General features: G+C 52.9%; 1 protein-coding gene and 1 pseudogene across 1 annotated transcript; one reads left to right on the top strand and one right to left on the bottom strand.

The window, feature by feature from the left end:
- Nucleotides 1–9,131: 9,131 nt before the first annotated feature.
- On the bottom strand, nt 9,132–10,647 carry LOC147992656 (uncharacterized). Its single transcript, XM_087541024.1, has 2 exons — nt 9,406–10,647; nt 9,132–9,169 (listed from the first exon to the last, which is right to left on the bottom strand). Exons 1-2 carry the CDS (start codon nt 10,571–10,573, stop codon nt 9,132–9,134), a joined length of 1,206 nt encoding a protein of 401 aa, XP_087397150.1. The 5' UTR covers nt 10,574–10,647.
- Nucleotides 10,648–14,380: 3,733 nt separating this feature from the next.
- LOC147992655 (uncharacterized) lies at nt 14,381–19,008 on the top strand (annotated as a pseudogene).
- The last annotated feature ends 320 nt before the right edge of the window (nt 19,009–19,328 follow it).

Genomic DNA, 19,328 nt, shown 5'->3' with positions numbered 1-19,328 from the left:
TTTGAGATCGGCAGTTTCGGCCGATTATACGCATTCATATATAATTAGGAGTATATCTCTTTTTTAGGGCGACCAGCGATTACGAGAGTATATTTCCCATAATGCACATGCATGTAAGCTATTATAATTAACTGTGGGATCTGCAAATCGAAACGCAAGCGTACGTGTATGGAATGTGCCAACAGATCCTTTTATTAAGACTGCACAGTACCTCTCTATATAAGCCGTGAGATCGAGGTCATAGCCATTGCCTCTTGCGTCTAACTCTCTCTTAAAGTTCATTAGTCAGAAGTTGAATATCAGACATGAGAGGGAGCGGTCTGGCGCACGTGGTTACTTTGTTGCTCATCGGGTCCCTTGTTGTGGTCGGACAAGGCAAGCATAACATCATTATCTTATTTATATATTTTTGCAATTAATTTATTGTCTTGAAAATTTTGTTGCGTCTGGTTATACGAGGTATATATTTATATATTTGCGCATTGTGGACTGACAAACTCTACATATTGCCTGTAGCTAGAAGTATCTATCAAGACCATCATGTCAACATAACTGCTAATGCTACTGCTGTGGAGTCACCACTAGAAGAGGATAAGCTCGCCTTGAAATGGTGTGTCGCAAGGAATTGCGACCCCAATTTCCCAGGTGAAGGCTATGACCAAGACTGCACATGCTGCTTCTCGCTGCCGGGCGCCCCATGTTGGCACACTTTTGAAGAGTGCCAGGCAAAATGCCCAACCTGCCACCCTACATGCTAATCTGAATCGGCAAAAGTATGCTAGATGAACGTGTCCGGAGCAGGGTTGCTATAATAAAACAACTATTTTAGTTGAAATAGGGATCGCGGTAAAGTTGTATCAAGGATTAAGTCGGGATATTAGCTATCGTAAAAAGCTTGATATTATTTACATTGTTGTCAAGTTTTTGTTTTTATATATTTGACATTGCCAATTTCCACCTTTTGTCCGCCCATATATAGTATCGTCTTTGGCGAAAGAAGATGATTTCTGCCCTTTAGATACGAAAATCAAGCTTCTTAGAGAAATATGTCCCTTTTCTTACCAATATGCTGTCACGCGTGTTCTTATCTTCGAGGCCTTCAATATGCAAGGACCAATTCAAAGTAGGCTTAACCATGGATGCTTTGTGGAAGAGGAAGATAAGAAGAAACAAGAACTAAGAAATCGTTTTCTGTTCTATATTTATTTCTATCTTTCCATTTTCTGTTTTTAAGGCGCACAATAATTGACATGTATATCGGTACATAACCAATGCCGCGAATCTCCGCGTAGATCAACGGTCCACAAAGTGCGTGTCCTCACACTTGCGTGCCCAATCCTCTTCCAGTCGCTTCCTAGGTACAATCACACTTGCACGACTGTGAGGACAGTAACAACGGTTCGCCAAGCATGCACGACATTGCTGCGAACAAAGACCACAATTTTTTTGTCACCCACCAGCAATCATTTTTTGTTTGAACGTCACTAAGCTGGTTTTATGCCCAACACACTGATACGGAAGTTGTACATGCAAAATAGATAGACCATAGAGAATTCAGATTCACATAGCCCAGCATACTGAGACTGGTTGTAATGGGGAGTATCATATACTAGTATCATGCATATGAAACTAGTATATGATACTACCTCCGTAATGCATAGTACATCATAAATTAGTATCTTAGGTTGCCTTATTAATTGCCATGCATGACACAAAATAGTATAACATTTAATATGATACGGTATCATGATATGATACCACACCCTCTCTTTCCTCATTTAATTGTGTGCCACATAATCCAAAAAAGTCTAATTGACATGCATGATACTGATTATGATACTTTCATTATGACCAGGCTGATGGAGAAATCGTACTTGCAAACTAAGAGACAACATAAATAGCAAATTCAGTTTCACATGGAGAAGTAATTTGCCCATACAACTACGATATCACGGACGTAGTGCTAATTGGTCCTCTTTAGTCTGGAAGTACAAATTCATATACTGGTCCATACAGGCACACTAGTCTGCAAGTACTACAAATTCAAATACTGGTCCATAGTGCGGACCGATGGGGTGGTGTGGTGCTGCCAAAAAAAAACATCAACGTTATCCGGGGAATTTGCACCGGCAAGCACACGCGAGGCCAAAAGTTCTGACCGTGCCATACGAATTCCGAAGTACTATTTGTTCCATTCAGTCCAGGATCTCTTAGTATAGGAAATCCGGGATATCTCATTTGTTCCCCTTCATGATGACAATGTGGTATGCGATTTTATTACTTAGGTGCTCATGCGGAAATAACAAAAGGGAGACAATAAGTCAGTGACATTCATACTGCTGTATATTTTCACGCATGTTTATCGAACTAGGAAAGCAAACAGAGAGGCTTGCCACTTTTCTCACCTTGGTAAGCGTCGAACGGAGGTAAAGTACGGTGAACTCCATAATGTAGTGCACGACATGAACGCCGCTGTCCTCCCTACATGCATGGTAAATGCTTACTAATGACAAGGCAGGTACTCCCTCCGTCTCAATGCAAAATACTAAGGGCAGCACTAGGCGCCGGCTGACCGGCGCAAACGGTTCCGCCGGTCGCATTTGGGGAGTCAGATTGTGTTACTGCTCACCGTCAGATCAGGCCTTTGAATCGTTTTTTTCTCAACAAAAATCACGTCTAATCTAAAAGGAAACAACGGTTCCACAGGACACCACCATGGACGTGCGAGGCCTGACCTTGAAGTATCACCAGGTCGTCGTCGGTCGACGTCCCCCCGCCGGTCGACGTCCCCCCGCCGGTCGCCGTCTCGCTGCCGGTCGCCGTCCCCGCAGCACCCGTCCCGCTTGTCCCCGCAGCACCCGTCCCGCTTGTTCCAGCAGGACCTCACCGTAGAACGCCTGACCCCTTCATCGTTGCAGCAATTAGCCGTCGCCACCGTAGCACCGCCATGCTGTTGGCCACAGCTCCCGGTGTAGCCGCTCGCACCATTGTCAGCATGTCGCACTGGTTGAAGCTTTTTCCATGCCGGTTGAAGCTTTTTCCGCGCCGGTTGAAACATTTTCCACAGTTTGAAGCTTTTTCGCACACTCGTTGAAGCTTTTTCCATGGTTGAAGCTTCCTCCTTCGCCGGTTGAAGCTTTTTCACACACCGGTTGAAGCTTTTTTCTCATGGGTTTGAAGCTTTCTTCTTCGCCAGTTGAAGCTATTTTACACACTGGTTGAAGCTTTTTCTGTTGTTGAAGCTTTTTTTCACACCCGTTGAAGCTTTTTTCTCATGGGTTTGAAGCTTTCTTCTTCGTCGGCTGAAGCTATTTTACACACGGGTTGACGCTTTTGTCGCGCCAACAGTTGGTGTTGCGGGTTCCAGCAAAACGCCCTCGCCGGTTGCATCACACGGTTGCAGCGGTTGCAGCTCGCAGCTTTCCGTGGTCTCGTAGTCCATGCCCGAGAACTTGCAGGCCATGGACGCAGGCTGCAGCATGCAGCCTCCCCATGAACTGCCTTCACGACAGGCACGACAAAAAACTGAACCTTACGACCAGAGAGGAGGAGAGAGAGGCCAGAGAGGAAGAAAAGAGAGGCCAGGGAGAAGGAGAGAAAAGCACCTTCATCGTCTATGTTTCGATCTGCCTATGCGTGAGGTGAGAGAAAACAGAAAAAAGGAAGATTCGAGAAAGACGACGAAGGGGATAAAGCTCACAAAGGGATAAGGTGGGGTGAGCGCGTTGCTGGGCCGTAGGATTTAACTTGATCCAACGAGCCGCGAGGGACCGGTGGAACGTTCGGCCGGCAATCTGGCTCCAAACGTTTTCCAATTACTAAGGCGTGAAATAGTAGTACTCTGTCTATTAATTGAAAGACCAATGGATGCAATTTCTGCGGCACGCTATTGAGATTTTAAGAGGTCTTCTAATTAATAGCGCCGTCTCGGTGCAAAAAGCTAAGGCGCCAAACAGTAGTACTAGTTTCATGCATATTAATTAGACTCCATCTATTAATTAAAAGACCAATGCATGCAATTGTTGCCGCACGCTATTGGGAGTTTAATAGGTCTTCTAATTAATAGCACATTGTTAGTTGAGAAAAGAATGATGTGATTGGCTTCATTCGTGATTCAATTTTTTTTCCTAGCCCAATTTCTTCGCACCTAGGTTGCGGTGCACTTTTTAATATGCCTACTAATGCATCTAGACGGAGGGAGTATAATTTTTATTTTCGCAAGTTCCATGCTCCACACAGACTAGCTCACCTCTCGCATCATTCGTAATGAGCCAGTCGCCTCGACAAACCTGCACCGAACATGTCATTGTAAACGTAGCAGAATCTACGCTGAAATTTCCTCGCCAATGCCCATTGCTTCCTCTTCATCTCATCTGTTGGATCAGTTTCACTTGGATCAAGCACCATCACAATCTTCTTCTTAGAGAATGTACAAGGACCAGCAATCCATGAAAAGCATAAGGAACATGAACTGAAAATCGACTCACAAAGCAGTCAGAAATCAATCACAGAAAATCATACCACTCAGTCACTCATCAGTACCCCATCAAATATGATTTACCTTCTTCAGCCAATCAATTATGTACCCCATCAATGTTAGAAATGATCTTGATTAATTAGTTTCCAAGAGGCAAAGCCTTGCATGCTTTTTTTGTGAAAAGATCAGATCGATTACAAAGATTCACTGGAAGTACAAAACACATCAAACATAATAAAAATTACATCGAGGTCCATGGACCACCGAACGACCATTGCCGCCGCCAAAACGAGCCGCCGACGCGCCGCTGCCACCGCTTCCATACCGGAGCCGGCCTGACCTTGTCGTTGACAACAGGGAAGTCTTCATGCACGTGCCCTAAGGACCAGCGTTCCGGAGCTGCAATAGTCACCATTGAATCCTTGAATCGATTTGAAGAATTTGACACCATATATCGCCGTTGCGTATGCACGGCGAGAAACCCTAACCTCGCCGCCCCGAGGAGCTAGCAGGAAACTACGTCGGAGCTCCGTCTAATCCGTCCCATCGAACGAACTTGAGGACGACCGGAGCCCAGAAAACTAACTTGAAGAAGAGGCGCCACCATCCGTCCAAAGGCCGCCCTTGCGGGATGTAAAACCCTACCTATCTACTAGCCGGAGACAAGGCACCAGAAATCCCCTCCCCGTCACCGGCCGCCAGAGCGGCTGGCGGAGAGGAGGCGAATTCATGGGCTCGCCGGTGAAGATCGAGGAAGGCTTTCCCTAACCGCCTTGCATGTTGACATGCAATGTGTCTAGATTAAGTTGTAATCAGTTGGGAGTCTTTCGTGGTACATGCCTCTCGCGTCGCTCCTCTCGCGGGCGACAAGGGAGGAGCCAAACTCCGCCGCCCACGACCCACCCCGTCCCCGTCCTCCCCCTTCCGCCGATGCAGGTGGTCGGCGCCGGGCTAAGCCCGTGCGTGCGACGTGGCGACGGAGGGCCTCTCCCCTCTCCCCGGATCCATGGGTGGCGCGGATGCCCAGATCCGCGGAGGTGCGGCCCCCACTTCGGCCCATGGCGGCGGGGCGTCCCTGCGGCGGCGCCTGCTGTGGTGCTGGTGGGAATCAGTCGGATGTACAGGGGGAGGCGGTGGCTAGGGCGGCGACAACATGGCTGGGTGGCGGCGCGCCCGTTGGTCCGTCCGGCTCGGGCCCATCCCAGATCTGGTGACTAGCGGATGACGTGGGGGGTGGCGGTGGCCCGGCATGGCCGTCGATCTGGACGCGGTGTGGGCGGCGGTGGTGGTCATCTCTTTCGTTGGAGGTGGTCGACATGAGGCGGGGTGTTCGGATCTCCGGATCTGTCATCTAGTGCCGACTGCGAGTCGGGGAGACATAGTTGCCGGTGAACACCGAGCGACGGCGGGTGATGGCGGCGTTCTACATCGTTACCTTGATGAAGGCATCGTCATGTGAGTACTATTGACCCACTCATACTGCTCTGTGGGAAACCCTAGGATCTGGTCTTCCAGGTCGGACGATGGCGGCACTGCGGTGTCGTTTCTCTCTTGGGAGCATCGTTTGTGGAGCAACGCTGGAGTAAACAAGATTGTTTAGGCAATGCGCCACACCTGGGGCGGCCCTCGTGTTACGTATATATAGGAGTACAGGGGAGTTACATGCCTTGGAGGCCAAGGGAGATCACAACCATATCATACAAAATCAGGTAGGTTGCGATATTCCTATACATAAGCGATACACGGAGATATACTCTAACATCCCCCCTCAGTTTGTGCGTCGGCTGGCAAGAGGCACAAACTGGACCGGAACTCCGAGAAGAGCTGCGAGGGTAAGCCTTTCATCATAATGTCAGCGTACTGGCGAGAAGATGGCACATGCAGCACCCGGACCTGACCAAGGGACACCTTCTCACGAACAAAGTGAATGTCGATCTCGATGTGTTTGGTACGGCGGTGTTGCACCGGGTTGGAGGCCATGTACACTGTGCTGACATTATCGCAAAAAACGACCGTTGCAGTAGTCAAGGGATGATGGAGCTCTGCAAGAAGCTGACGGATCCAACAACACTCGGCAACAGCGTGAGCGACAGCCCGATACTCCGCCTCAGCACTCGATCTGGAAACCGTGGTTTGGCGCTTGGAGGACCAAGAGACCAAGGTGTCACCAAGATAGACACAGTAACCATAGGTAGACCGTCGACTGTCAGGGCAACCGGCCCAGTCGGTGTCGGAGTAGGCTGTGAGAGACAAGGTCGTCGTCTGAGGAATGTGCAAGCGGAGATCCAGTGTACCCTTGATGTAGCGAAGAATACGCTTGACCAAGTGTAGATGCGGCTCACGAGGAGCATGCATATAAAGGCAGGCCTGCTGCACAGCATAGGCGATGTCCGGACGAGTGAGGGTGAGATACTGTAAAGCACCAGCATAACTCCGATAGGCAGTAGCGTCATCAAGCAGAGCACCATCACTGGCTGAGAGTTTGACCTTGACATCAACAGGAGTAGGCGAGGGATGACAGTCGGCCATGCCCGCACGCTGAAGAAGATCCAGGGCATACTGTCGCTGGGAGAGAACCAGTCCATGATCGTCCCGAGTAACCGAGATGCCGAGGAAAAATGAGAGATCTCCAAGGTCTGTCATGGCAAACTCCGAGTGGAGCTGTTGCGTCATTTGCTGAAGGAGTGCAGATGTAGAGGCGGTGATCACAATATCATCAACGTACAGGAGGATGTACGCGAGCTGATCTCCATGGCGGTAGATGAAGAGAGAGACGTCCGATCTCGACGCAACAAAGCCGAGCCGATGAGCGTAGAGGGAGAACCGCTGGTACCATGCACGGGGCGCCTGTTTGAGCCTATAAAGTGACTTGTGAAGGCGGCACACATAGTCGGGGCAACTGGCATCAACAAAACCAGGTGGCTGCTGGCAATAAACCTCCTCGTCAAGATTGCCGTTGAGGAAGGCATTCTTGACATCAAGCTGGTGAATCGGCCACGCACGGGAGACCGCAATGGTGAGGACGATGCGGATGGTGGCCGGTTTGACAACCGGGCTAAACGTCTCATCAAAGTCGATGCCCGGCTGTTGGGAGTAGCCACGGACCACCCACCGGGCCTTATACCGAGCAAGCCGCCCATCCGAATGGAATTTATGCTTGAAGATCCACTTCCCTGAAACAACATGAGCACGAGATGGGCGGGGAACAAGTGTCCACGTCCGGTTAGTGACGAGCGCCTCGAACTCATCATGCATGGCACGACGCCAGTGTGGGTCGTTGAGAGCACCCCGGTATGTTTTGGGAAGTGGAGAGACGGAGGAGTCGGAAGCCATAAGGTTCATGCGATCGATGGGCTGGAAGAGACCGCGCTTGGCGCGGGTCAGCATCGTGTGAGTGTTGCTGGGGGAGGGCGGACGGTGTACGAGAGCAGGAGGGGAGGACGTGCTCGGAGGAGACCCAGGGGAGGCGGGTGCGCTCGAGGGGTCAGCTATAGCAGGGGAGCGAGTAGGTGGGCTCGAGGACCCAGCGGGGCTGGGTGCGCGGGCGGGCGATCGGGCAGAAGGTTGAGGGGAAGATGAAGGGTCAGCATGCATAACGGGTGCATGCATAGCGGGTTGGACCGCAGGAGGTGGTGCAGGGGTGGTGTCGGTGGCGGCGAGGTGGAGGAGAAAATCCAACGACGCAAGGGGGTTAAGCGGGCGATCCGGAGAAGAGGAGAAGGGAAATATTGTCTCGTCGAAGACGACATGACGAGATATGATGACGCGACGTGTTTGAGGATCTAGACACCGATACCCTTTGTGGTTGGAGGGATAACCTAGGAAGACGCAGGCGACGGAACGTGGCGCTAGCTTGTGTTTGGCGACGGAGGATTGGTTAGGGTAGCATAGACATCCAAAGACACGGAGCATGCTATAGTCGGGAAGTGAGTTGTAGAGACGTATATAGGGAATGGCGAATTCGATGGACTGAGAGGGGCGTATGTTAATGAGATGGGTGGCGGTGGCCAAGGCTTCCGCCCAATAGGACGGTGGCATCGAGGACTGAAACAGGAGGGTGCGTGTAACATCGTTGAGGGTGCGGATGGCACGTTCGGCCTTGCCGTTTTGGGGGGAGGTGTAAGGGCATGACAGCCAAAGATGAATACCATGAGAGGCAAAAAAGGTGGTGACCGTGGAGTTTAGGAACTCGGTGCCGTTATCGGACTGCAGTGCTACTAGTGGACGGGAGAATTGTGTGCGTGCGTAGGCGACAAAATGAATAAGTGTGGTGGCGGTGTCGGATTTGTTACGAAGGGGAAACGTCCATATATAATGCGAGAAGTCGTCCACAATAACAAGGTAGTACTTAAAACCAGAGTTGCTCAAAACAGGAGATGTCCAAAGATCACAATGCACTAACTGAAACGGTTCGATAAAATGCGAGGTAGACCTACTGAACGGCAAACGCACATGTTTGCCAAGTTAGCAAGCATGGCAAATGTGTGGTGCCGGTTTATTACAAGGAATAGACGACTGTTTATGAAGATGCGACATCGCGTCGCGACCTGGATGTCCTAGACGACGATGCCAAAGCTCGATGGAGGTGGTGGCGACGAGTCCTCGGGCGTGATGGTTGATGACCGAGGAGGGGAACACGTAGAGATCTCCATGGCTATTGCAGCGAAGGATCACGGCCTTGGTGCGAAGGTCCTTCACAGAGAAGCCGAAGGGGTCAAACTCAATGGAACATAAGTTGTCAATAGTGAAACGACGAACAGAAAGTAAGTTTTTAACAATGTTAGGTACTAGGAGAACATTGCGAAGAAGAAGTGTGCGAGCGGAAGTAGGAAGAGAGGCGTCACCGGTGTGAGACACGGGTAACGTGGAGCCATTGCCAACAGTGATAGTGGAGGAGGAGGGGGCAGGGAGGAGATGGCGAAGCATACCGGGGTCGGAGGCCATGTGGGAAGTGGCTCCGGAGTCCATGACCCACTCACCGATGTTAGAGGCCGATGCAGCGTTGTTCAAGGCGGCCATCAGCGCGGCGCAGTCCCACTGAGGAGCCGGATTGTAGCCAGGGACCGGAGGAGCGTTGGTGCCGAAGGCCTGGCCGTGAAGAGGAGCCAGGGAGGTGAAGGCCTGGGCGGGCGGCAGCACCGGGGGACGCGGCCCTAGCAGGCCGGCGCCACCGGTCGGTCGTGGCGTAGGAGCGCCCTGGGGCTGCAGCGGCTGGCCCGTGTATGGGTTAAAGCAGATCCACGGGCCGACCGCAGGCTGACCGCACGCACCGGTGCGGGGGCTACCGGAGTTGCTGCCGCCGGAGCCGCCGGAGCCGCCACCTTGCCGCTTCTTGCGCCAGTTCCCGCCGTTGCGGTTGCCGCCGCCGCCGGAGTTGCCGCCACCTCTGGAGTTGCTGCCATCGCGGTTGCTGTCGCCGCGGTTGGAGGAGGCGTTGCCTAGACCGGAGCCCTGAGAAGAGTGGCCGCCGTACAGGGCGGTCTGGTTGGCCACGGCGGAGGTGTTGGCGAGATGAGTCTCGCGAAGAACCAGCAGAGAGCGCGTCTGCCCGAACGTCGGAAGCGGGTTCTGCATGGTCACGATTGTGGTGATGTCGGTGAACCGCGGGTTGAGGCCGCGAAGGCAGTTGAGGACGAGGGTTTGGTCCGTGACCGGCGTGCCGACGTCGACGAGGGCGTCGGAGAGGGCCTTCAGGCGGTGGCAATATGCGGTGACCGAGAGATCGCCTTGGACGAGGCCGCGGAACTCGGCCTCGAGGTAGACCGCGCGCGTCATCTGGTTGTCTAGAAAAAGGTTGGAGATGAGATTCCAAGCCTCATGCGCCGTATGATCTTCCGCCATGATCAGATCAAGGATCTCGTCGGAGATAGAGCCGTACAGCCAGGACCGGACGACGTAGTCCTCGCGGGTCCAGTCCGGCGTGCGGTCCGCCGTGGGCGTGATGATGGTGATGTGGGACAGCAAGTCATACTTGCCGAGGAGGACGCAGATGAGCATCCGCCACTTGGCGAAGTTGGACGTGTGGAGATCCAACGTGACGGGCACGTGGGTGCACACACTGGCGACTTGCACAGCCGGCGAGGCGGAGGCGGGCATGGTGGAGTTGATGAGGGCGCCGGCGGTGGTGATTTGGAGGCGGGTAGGGAGGGGGAGGTGAGGGAGGAGGTGGTGGAAGCGCCGGGGCCAGACATGGCGAGGGAACGGCGATCGGGAGGAGACTGGCGGCGGCGTGGGAGGGTTTAGGAGGATGGATCGATCTATCTGATACCAAGTAAACAAGATTGTTTAGGCAATGCGCCACACCTGGGGCGTCCCTCGTGTTACGTATATATAGGTGTACAGGGGAGTTACATGCCTTGGAGGCCAAGGGAGATCACAACCATATCATACAAAATCAGGTAGGTTGCGATATTCCTATACATAAGCGATACACGGAGATATACTCTAACAGCTGGAAGTCAGAGGCAGGAGGTGTGGCAGCTTCGTATTGCACGGAGCTTCAGTGGAGATGTCAAGTCATGACTGGCCAACAAGTGCTACACTTTGTCATGTTTGGTTGGCAGGTGCTACGCACGACAGATCTTCCAGAGACTTCAAGCTGTGTCGGCTGATGGTACTTGACGACATGGTGCTGAGGTGTATCAGCTGTGACCGTGACGTGCTCAACAGTTCGCACGTAGGGAGGTGGTGCCGTTGGGCGACGTGGTAGCATCGATGGGAGCTAGACCGGGCAAGGATGATGCGTCAGTACAACTCTGAAGATGGAGTGGTGGTAGTTGGCGGCGATGGCCGCTGAGAGCGTGTCGGACCAATGTGTGCGCCATACCCGGCAAGTGGCTTGGTTGGGGCCTCAGGTTTTAGATGTTAGGCCTAGCTGTGAGGTCTGTGGTATTAGGCCCGGACTATCATCTTCCCTTCATCAACTGGATAAGAGTAGCGACAGATGTTGCCTAGACGGTGGTTTCGGACTTACTGTTGTATCTCTTTATAAGGTCTTTTATGAATAATTAATAAAGTGGCTGCATGCATCACCCAGATACATAGGTCGGGGGTCTTCCTCCTTTTTCTTAAAAAAGAAGAAGAGTCTTTCGTGGTGTACTACTACTAGACGTACTGGGGTTGGCTTGCACGCCATCGTGTTAGGTGCCCATGTGATGAAGGAATTATTTCATCATTCGGCGGATCGACAAGGAGGTAGCCAACAGGCTGTCCTGGGAAAGATGGCGCGGGGGGGGGGGGGGTTCATTGATGGGGGAAGTGGTGCGAGGTGCGGCGTTGTAGCTCATCAAGATCGTTGTCTGGGGTCGGATGAGTCAAGGAGTCGTGCGAGTTTTCATGTTCGGTTGGCGTCATGTCTATAAGTCGTCATGTCCAAGTGCTCGTCTTGCTGATGATTCATTGAAGTTTAAGCGGTGTGCATGGTGTCCCGTGAGTCATGTCCATGTCCTCATGGAGCGTCCTGGTTGCGGCCAGTTGGATTCGGTGTGGTGCCAAAGATGGACGGTGGTAGCCAAAGCCATCATAAAGCAAGAAGGTGTGTGAGTGGTAGAGAGTGGATCTACTAGAAGTAAGTACAAGAAGTATGGTGCGGACCGAGTGCAAGGCAGCGGCGAAGCAATGTCAGTGCCACAACATGACAAAGTAAGGAGGCACGCTACATGTTTCCACATGAGTCATACTTAATATACGAATATGGCAGTTGAGATCAAGTTTGGCGTGTAGTGAGACAGTGACCAGTTTAGTTGATTTTCTAACTGAGACTAAAGATGTGTCTACTCTTGCACATAGCACGCTAAATGTGGCAGCGTGGGCTGATAATCCGGATCATACATTGTGATGGATCGTCAGGTTGTGAATCTACAACGAGTCAAGATCATAGAGAGGGAGTATGAGAAGACATAAGTCAAGACTAAGGAAATATTGTTAGAAATAATCATGATTAATTAGTTTCCAAGTGTCAAAGCCTTGTTTGTTGACATGCAACCTGTGTCTGGATTGAAGTTGTAGTCGTACTAGGAGTAAAGTCCATTTTAAACCTTGAACTCATAGAGATAATCTGAATCAAACCCTCAACTTTGGATCCCTAAAATTGGCACCGTATATTCACCAATCCCGGTCAAGTCCAACCCTAAACCGACCCTACACTATTTGTTGCATCGGGAAAAGGACAATCCTAGCTGGGAACGATTGTTTCTGTCACTGACTCCATGAGCCTACATGTCATATTCATCTTCCCCACTCCATACATCTGAGCGGTGTGCCGCTTGCCCTCAACGCCCCGATGTCGTCTTCTATTCCTAGTGTGCACCCTGCCGCGAGAGGATGGCCAGCGCAAGGATGACCACTGAACGTCGACGAGGGCCATCCAGAGTGCCGCCGCGTCCCACCTTAGCGCACGCATGGTGTCTACCTGGCTGCTCAACAAGCGTCCAGGCATACCCAATACGCCCCGTACTGAGCTTATCTAATCTCCTCTGTGCTTCTACGACCTGTTGAGCTCAAGGCCCATCGACCTCGTCATCCCCTTCTGTACCCACCTCCATGGTCCGACCTGGCTTTTGATCGAGCACCTGGTGTGCATATGGCTTGGCGAGCCGGAGCAGTGTGTGCCCATTGATGCTGATGCGGAGGACGACGGAAACAACGTGACTAGCAACACAAAGACCCGCTCAGGGCAATAAACTGACGTCGACGGCGGCGGCGCGTAACACCACGCCCGACAACCCTCGAGCACCGCCTTGCCCCGCGCACAGGAGGCGTGGAAGTTGGCATCGTGCATGTCAGTTGGTCAGCGTCGCACGCGCCTCGGAAGAACACCACGCCGGCCTCGCATTGTACGTCCGCCCACGCGCCAGTGAAGATCAGTCGCAGAAGTGGACACGTTTCCGGCCAGCGACATGATCCACAAGCTCTGACAAGAAAATACCGCTGCTTCAGGGCTCAATCCGGCACTGGTGGAGGGTAGGAGTTTGTCTTGGTTCCAGCTGTGCTCGAGGAAGATGACAGCGAGAAGTATCGCCGCGGCTCCCTGTCGAAGATGAGAAGAGAAGGGCGCCAGCAGCATGAGCTTCTCCACCATCGCACGATGACCGTGCGTCTGTGCCTTGCGTCCAGGTGCACCATCGTGTCCCAGGCTCTAGGTTGATTTAACCCAATGAGACGCACGTACAAAGCTGCCGGCCTGATTGATCATTTCGGCTACATGCATATGCAAACTGTTATGGCCCAGCCTAGTGCACCAACCAAAACCAGCGACCCAGCCCAAGAGAAGCCTGCTCGGGTCTGCAAGCCCAACAAGCCCTACGACGGCCCAGAATGGGCAACCTGACTACTTAAGCGAGCGAGCACCAAGGAGGCAGGCAGGCTGCGACTAGACTCTGGCGGCGGTGGCTCTATCTCCCCCGATCCCCTTTTTCCTTGTACCCAAAGAACCCTAGCTCGAAATTTCCAATTCCTATGTACTCCGCCTATGATTGAGCTAAATTACTTAGAGGGAGCGTAACAGTTGGTATCAGCAGCCTTTCCACCCACCACCTCAACCCTGGCCGGTCGATTTCCTTCGATCATCCAAACCTGCCGCGGCAAGAACACATCCATGGAGGAGACAAACAAGGCCCTGGCCGATCTGATGGCGGCGATGGTATATCGGCCCAGATCGGCGAGATCCACCCCATCGTCCTCGAGCTCCAGGGGTGGCGACCAGCAATCGAGCGCACGGTGGAGGACCTGTGTTTGGAGGTGGGCGAGCTGCGATAGCTGCTCAAGGAGGTGCGGAAAGAAACCGTGCCGGTGCTCGATCTAGCACCCGCGGCGGCTACGGAGTTGGCGCAGCCGATTCGTCTCACGGATCTGCCTCCACTCCTGCCGTCGACGGCAGCACCGCCACTCAAGCCTTTTCCAATCATGGACGCGCGTCTTCCTCAACCCAGCGAGCGCCTCTTGCCTCGCAGTGGCGACGGCCACGGCAGGACGCAATATCACCGGGGGCTGTCGCCGGGGGAACGGACCCCGCGGGCACCTCCAGTTACGGGTATGGCCGATTCCCATCCTTTTGCTACAGAGAGTTCGTTTATGGGAGAGCGCCATTTCGGATTCAGTCGATTTCCTCCCCCACCTCGTTTTGATTTTCCTCTGTTCGATGGCGATGGTCCACGAGCTTGGCGTCTGAAATGTGAGGCGTATTTCAGAGTCTGTACTATTAGTCTAGACACTTGGATGAGTTGTGCCGCGATGTATTTCATCGACGGGGCACTGTCGTGGTTGCAGTCCACCAAAGCACACCTGATCTACATAGATTGGGGTGCGTTTGCCGAGGCTGTTTGTGTGTAGTTTGGGAGAGAGGAGTTCCAATCTCTGTTGCGACAATTCAACCGTCTGCAACAGAGTGGTTCAGTGACCGAAGCCGAGAAATTCACTCAGTTTATGCACAATCTAGTGGCCCATCATGAATCATGGGAGTCGTCTTATTTCATTACGCATTTTATTGATGGGTTGCAAAAAGATATACGAGCTGCTGTTGTTTTACATCGACCCAAGACTCTCGATACTGCCGTCGATCTTGCTTGTTTACAGGAGGAGGTGCTGGAGGCAATGCGCAAAGAGGACAGAAGGGATGATCGCCCGTACTTGACACCGGCTACGTTCCAAGGGGTGCCACGCACAGCCCTGCCTCTGCCACCGCCACCATCACCTGCGCTGGCCAAGCCCGCGGTGCCCGTGGAGGGGCGCAGCACAGACCATCGTGCAAAGGAGGCGGCGCACCCGCAACCAGCGGAGGACAAGATTGCAGCGCTCCGCGCATACCGGCGTGCTCGGGGACTCTGTTTCACCTGTGGCGAGCGCTGGGGGCGCGACCACCACTGTGGACCGACCGTGTAGCTGCATCTGGTGGAAGAATTGTTGGCCATGATGCACACTGAGCCAAGCGACTCCAGCAATCTGAATCAAGGCGAGGCGGCAAGCGAACAAGCTGGCAGATTGCTGCGTCATGTCCAAGGAGGCGCTCGACGGAGGGGAATCCTCCACCACAATGCGCCTCCACGGCTGGGTCCAAGGTCGAGAGGTGTTGATGCTCGTCGACTCGGGATCCTCCCACAGCTTCATCTGTGAATCCCTCGCCGCTCAGTTGCAAGGTGTGGTCAAAGCCAAGCACCCGTTGGCAGTGCGGGTGGCGAACGGTGGCGTCATGCGTTGCGACCAAGAGCTACCGGTGTGCCCATGGCAAAACCATGGGGTCACCTTCGACAACAACCTTAAGGTGCTTCCGTTGGGTTGCTACGACGTCATCCTTGGCATCGACTGGCTTGCGCAGCATAGCCCTATGAAGGTGCATTGGCTTGAGAAGATGATGGACTTCGACTACCAGGGCGCCACAGTCCATCTCCAAGGCGCACAGGCTGATGTCAGTCAGTGTCACCAGCTTTCGAGCGACGAACTCACTGAGCTGATACAGCGATCGGGAGTTGCGCGCATGGTTCAGCTATACGCTACAGAGCAAGGGGAGCCAATTCTTACTGAAGTACCAGTACCGGCTAAAGTCGAGGCCTTAATCAACGAGTTTGGACATCTGTTTGAGGAACCTAAAGGATTACCACCACAACGCTCTTTTGATCACACTATTCCTCTCCTGCCCGGGGCGAAACCTGTCAACATGCATCCATACGGATACAGTCCGGCCCAGAAGGACGAGATCAAGAAACAAGTTCCAGACATGCTTGCCCAAGGTATCATTGCGCCCAGCTCCAGTCCCTTCGCCTCACCAGTGCTGCTAGTTCAGAAGAAAGACTTGTCCTGGCATTTCTGTGTGGACTACCGTCAACTCAATGCGGTGACAGTCAAAAACCGCTATCCTCTGCCTATCATCGACGAGCTCCTCGACAAGCTGGCTGGGTCGACACTGTTCACCAGTTTGGATCTCCGGGCAGGATATCATCAAATTCGGATGAAGGCTGAAGATGAACACAAAACCGCTTTCAAGACCCACCACGGCCACTTCGAGTTCAAAGTATTAGCGTATGGCCTCACAGGGGGACCGGCAACATTTCAAGGTGGCATGAATATAGTTTTGGCTCCCGTGAACCGCAAGGGGGTGCTGATCTTCATTGACGATATCCTGGTGCACAACGCCACCTTGAAGCAACACTGTGAGCGGCTGAGAGAAGTGTTCCAACTCCTCGACCAACATCAACTCAAGATCAAGCTCAGCAAGTGCACCTTCGCCAGGTCGAGCCTGCTGTATTTAGGGCATGAGATCGGTAGGGACGGCGTCCGCACCGACAGCCGGAACATCGCCACGGTGGCAAAGTGGCCAACACCATCCACAGTCAAGGAGGTCCCTGGTTTCCTCGGTCTCGCGGGGTACTACCGAAAGTTTGTCAGGAACTTTGGCATCACAAGCCGACCATTAACTGACCTGCTCAAGAAAAACACAGTGTTTCGTTGGATAGCGTTGGAGGAAGCAGCTTTCCAGGAAATTAAAAGAGCGTTGATCACCGCACCAGTACTGGCGCTGCCAGATTTCAAAATGCAGTTCGAGCTGGAAACAGATGCGTCGTACAAAGGCATTGGCGCTGTCCTGAAGCAAGGCAAACACCCGGTGGCTTTCTTGAGCAAGGCTTTGGGTCCTCGTAACAGCGCCTTGTCCACCTATGAGAAGGAAGGACTGGCGATCCTCTTGGCAGTTGAACATTGGCGGCAATACTTGCAGAACGATGAGTTCCTGATTCATACCGACCAGCGGAGCTTGGTGCATCTCGAGGATCAACGGCTGGCCACACCGTGGCAACAGAAGATCATGTCCAAACTCCTTGGCCTGCGTTATCGCATTATCTACAAATGTGGCGTGGATAACCGGGTGGCCGATGCCTTATCCAGACGCCCGGTACCCCCACAAGGAGATCTCGTGTCCATCACCGTGGCGGTGCCAGCTTGGTTGGACTCGGTACAGCAAGGCTACAGTGGAGATTTTATGGCGCAACGGTGGTTGACTCGTCCAGCTACAGGCGCAACCAACAAGGATGGTTTCACTCTAGACTCAGCCATCATTAAGCAACATGGGCGGGTCTGCTTGGGTAACAATGTGGCTCTCCAGAAACAAGTTCTGTCAGCTTTGTATGCGAGTGCTATAGGCGGTCACTCTGGGTTCAATGTCACCTATCAGCGAGTGCGATGGTTGTTCACTTGGCCGGGGATGAAGCAACACGTCAGGCGGTTCGTGGAAGATTGTCAAACTTGCAAGCAAGCCAAGCCTGAACGAGTCCGATACCCTGGACTGCTAAAACCCTTGCCCGTGCCAAAACAAGCCTAGGAAGTCATCACTATGGATTTTGTGAAAGGTTTGCCGCAGTCAGCCCGGTACAACAACATCTTGGTGGTTGTTGACAAGTTCTTGCGACTCGCCCACTTCATTCCGTTGTCGCATCCCTTCACCGCCTTCCAAGTGGCTCAGGCTTTCGTCAACAACATATACAAGCTTCACGGATTGCCAACTGCCATTGTTTTTGACCGAGATCCCATTTTCACAAGTATCATGTGGAAGGAGCTGTTCAGGCTGACGCACACGGAACTTCGCATGAGGACGGCTCGTCACCCACATACAGATGGGCAGTCCGAGCGAGTCAACCAGTGCTTGGAAACTTACTTGAGGTGTTTTGTCGATGCATGCCCAACGAAGTGGTCTCAATGGCTTGCTTTAGCCGAATTTTGGTACAAGACCTCACCTCATTCTGCTTTGGGGGCGTCCCCCTTCGAGGCTCTGTATGGGTACGCACCAAGGCACTTTGGTATCACCGATCCCCTCTCCTACGCTACACCAGACTTGGAGGATTGGCTGCAAGACCGAGCGCAGATGGAAGCCTTGCTCCGTCAACACTTGCTTCGAGCGCGCCAACAAATGAAAGACTCAGCAGACAAGAAAAGATCAGTGCGCGTTTTCACGGTGAACGGCTGGGTGTTTATGAAGATCCAACCCTACATCCAGCGATCGCTAGCCACATGAGCTAACCAAAAACTCTCTTTCAAGTATTTTGGTCCATTTCAGGTGGTGCAACGGGTCGGCCAGGTCGCCTACAAGCTGCAACTGCCCGCCTCGTGCAACATTCATCCAGTGTTCCATGTGTCCCAACTACGTCAAGCACTACCACCATCAGAACAGGCGCTGGACGAGTTGCCGGCTGAAGCAGCATGCAGTCCGAAAACGGTGGAACTGCTGGGCACTCGCCTTCTTCACTGGGGCAAGAAGCAAGTCCCGCAGGTACTCATCTGCTGGACTGACCAACCAGCATCACTCGCCACCTAGGAAGACCGAGATGAACTACAACACCACTATCCAGAGGCGCCACCTTGGGGACAAGCTGATTCTCAAGAAGGGGGGAATGTTACGGCCCAGCCTACTGCACCAACCAACACCAGCGGCCCAGCCCAAGAGAAGCCTGCTCGGGTCCGCAAGCCCAACAAGCGCTAAGACGGCCCAGAATGGGAAACCTGACTACTTAAGCGAGCGAGCACCAAGGAGGCAGGCAGGCATCGACTAGACTCTGGCAGCGGCGGCTCTATCTCCCCCGATCCCCTTTTTCCTTGTACCCAAAGAACCCTAGCTCGAAATTTCCAATTCCTCTGTACTCCGCCTGTAATTGAGCTAAATTACTTAGAGGGAGCGTAACACAAACACAAGGAATTTTCTCAAGATGGTATGAGGAGGGGATCAATCCATTTGGTTGCCTGGAAGAGAACAAGGAAGCAGACGAATCTAACTTGTGGATCCGCATCGTCAGTGAGAGTAGCCAGTGAACCCGGTCGGGATCGTACCTTTTCTGGTGCGCCAAACAGACCTAAGGTTAGGGTTGAACGGGAT

This window comes from Triticum urartu, chromosome 1A, assembly GCF_056163025.1.
Source record: "Triticum urartu cultivar PI428250 chromosome 1A, HENAU_Tu73, whole genome shotgun sequence".
Classification (NCBI taxonomy): Eukaryota; Viridiplantae; Streptophyta; class Magnoliopsida; order Poales; family Poaceae; genus Triticum; species Triticum urartu.
This window is presented reverse-complemented; position numbering and strand designations above follow the sequence as displayed.

Coding starts and splice junctions, on each gene's coding strand:
- LOC147992656 (XM_087541024.1), bottom strand. CDS start 10,573: ATGCCCGCCTCCGCCTCGCCGGCTGTGCAAGTCGCCAGTGTGTGCACC. Junction 9,170..9,405: donor CCACATGGCCTCCGACCCCG/GTATGCTTCGCC, acceptor TTCTCTGTGAAG/GACCTTCGCACCAAGGCCGT.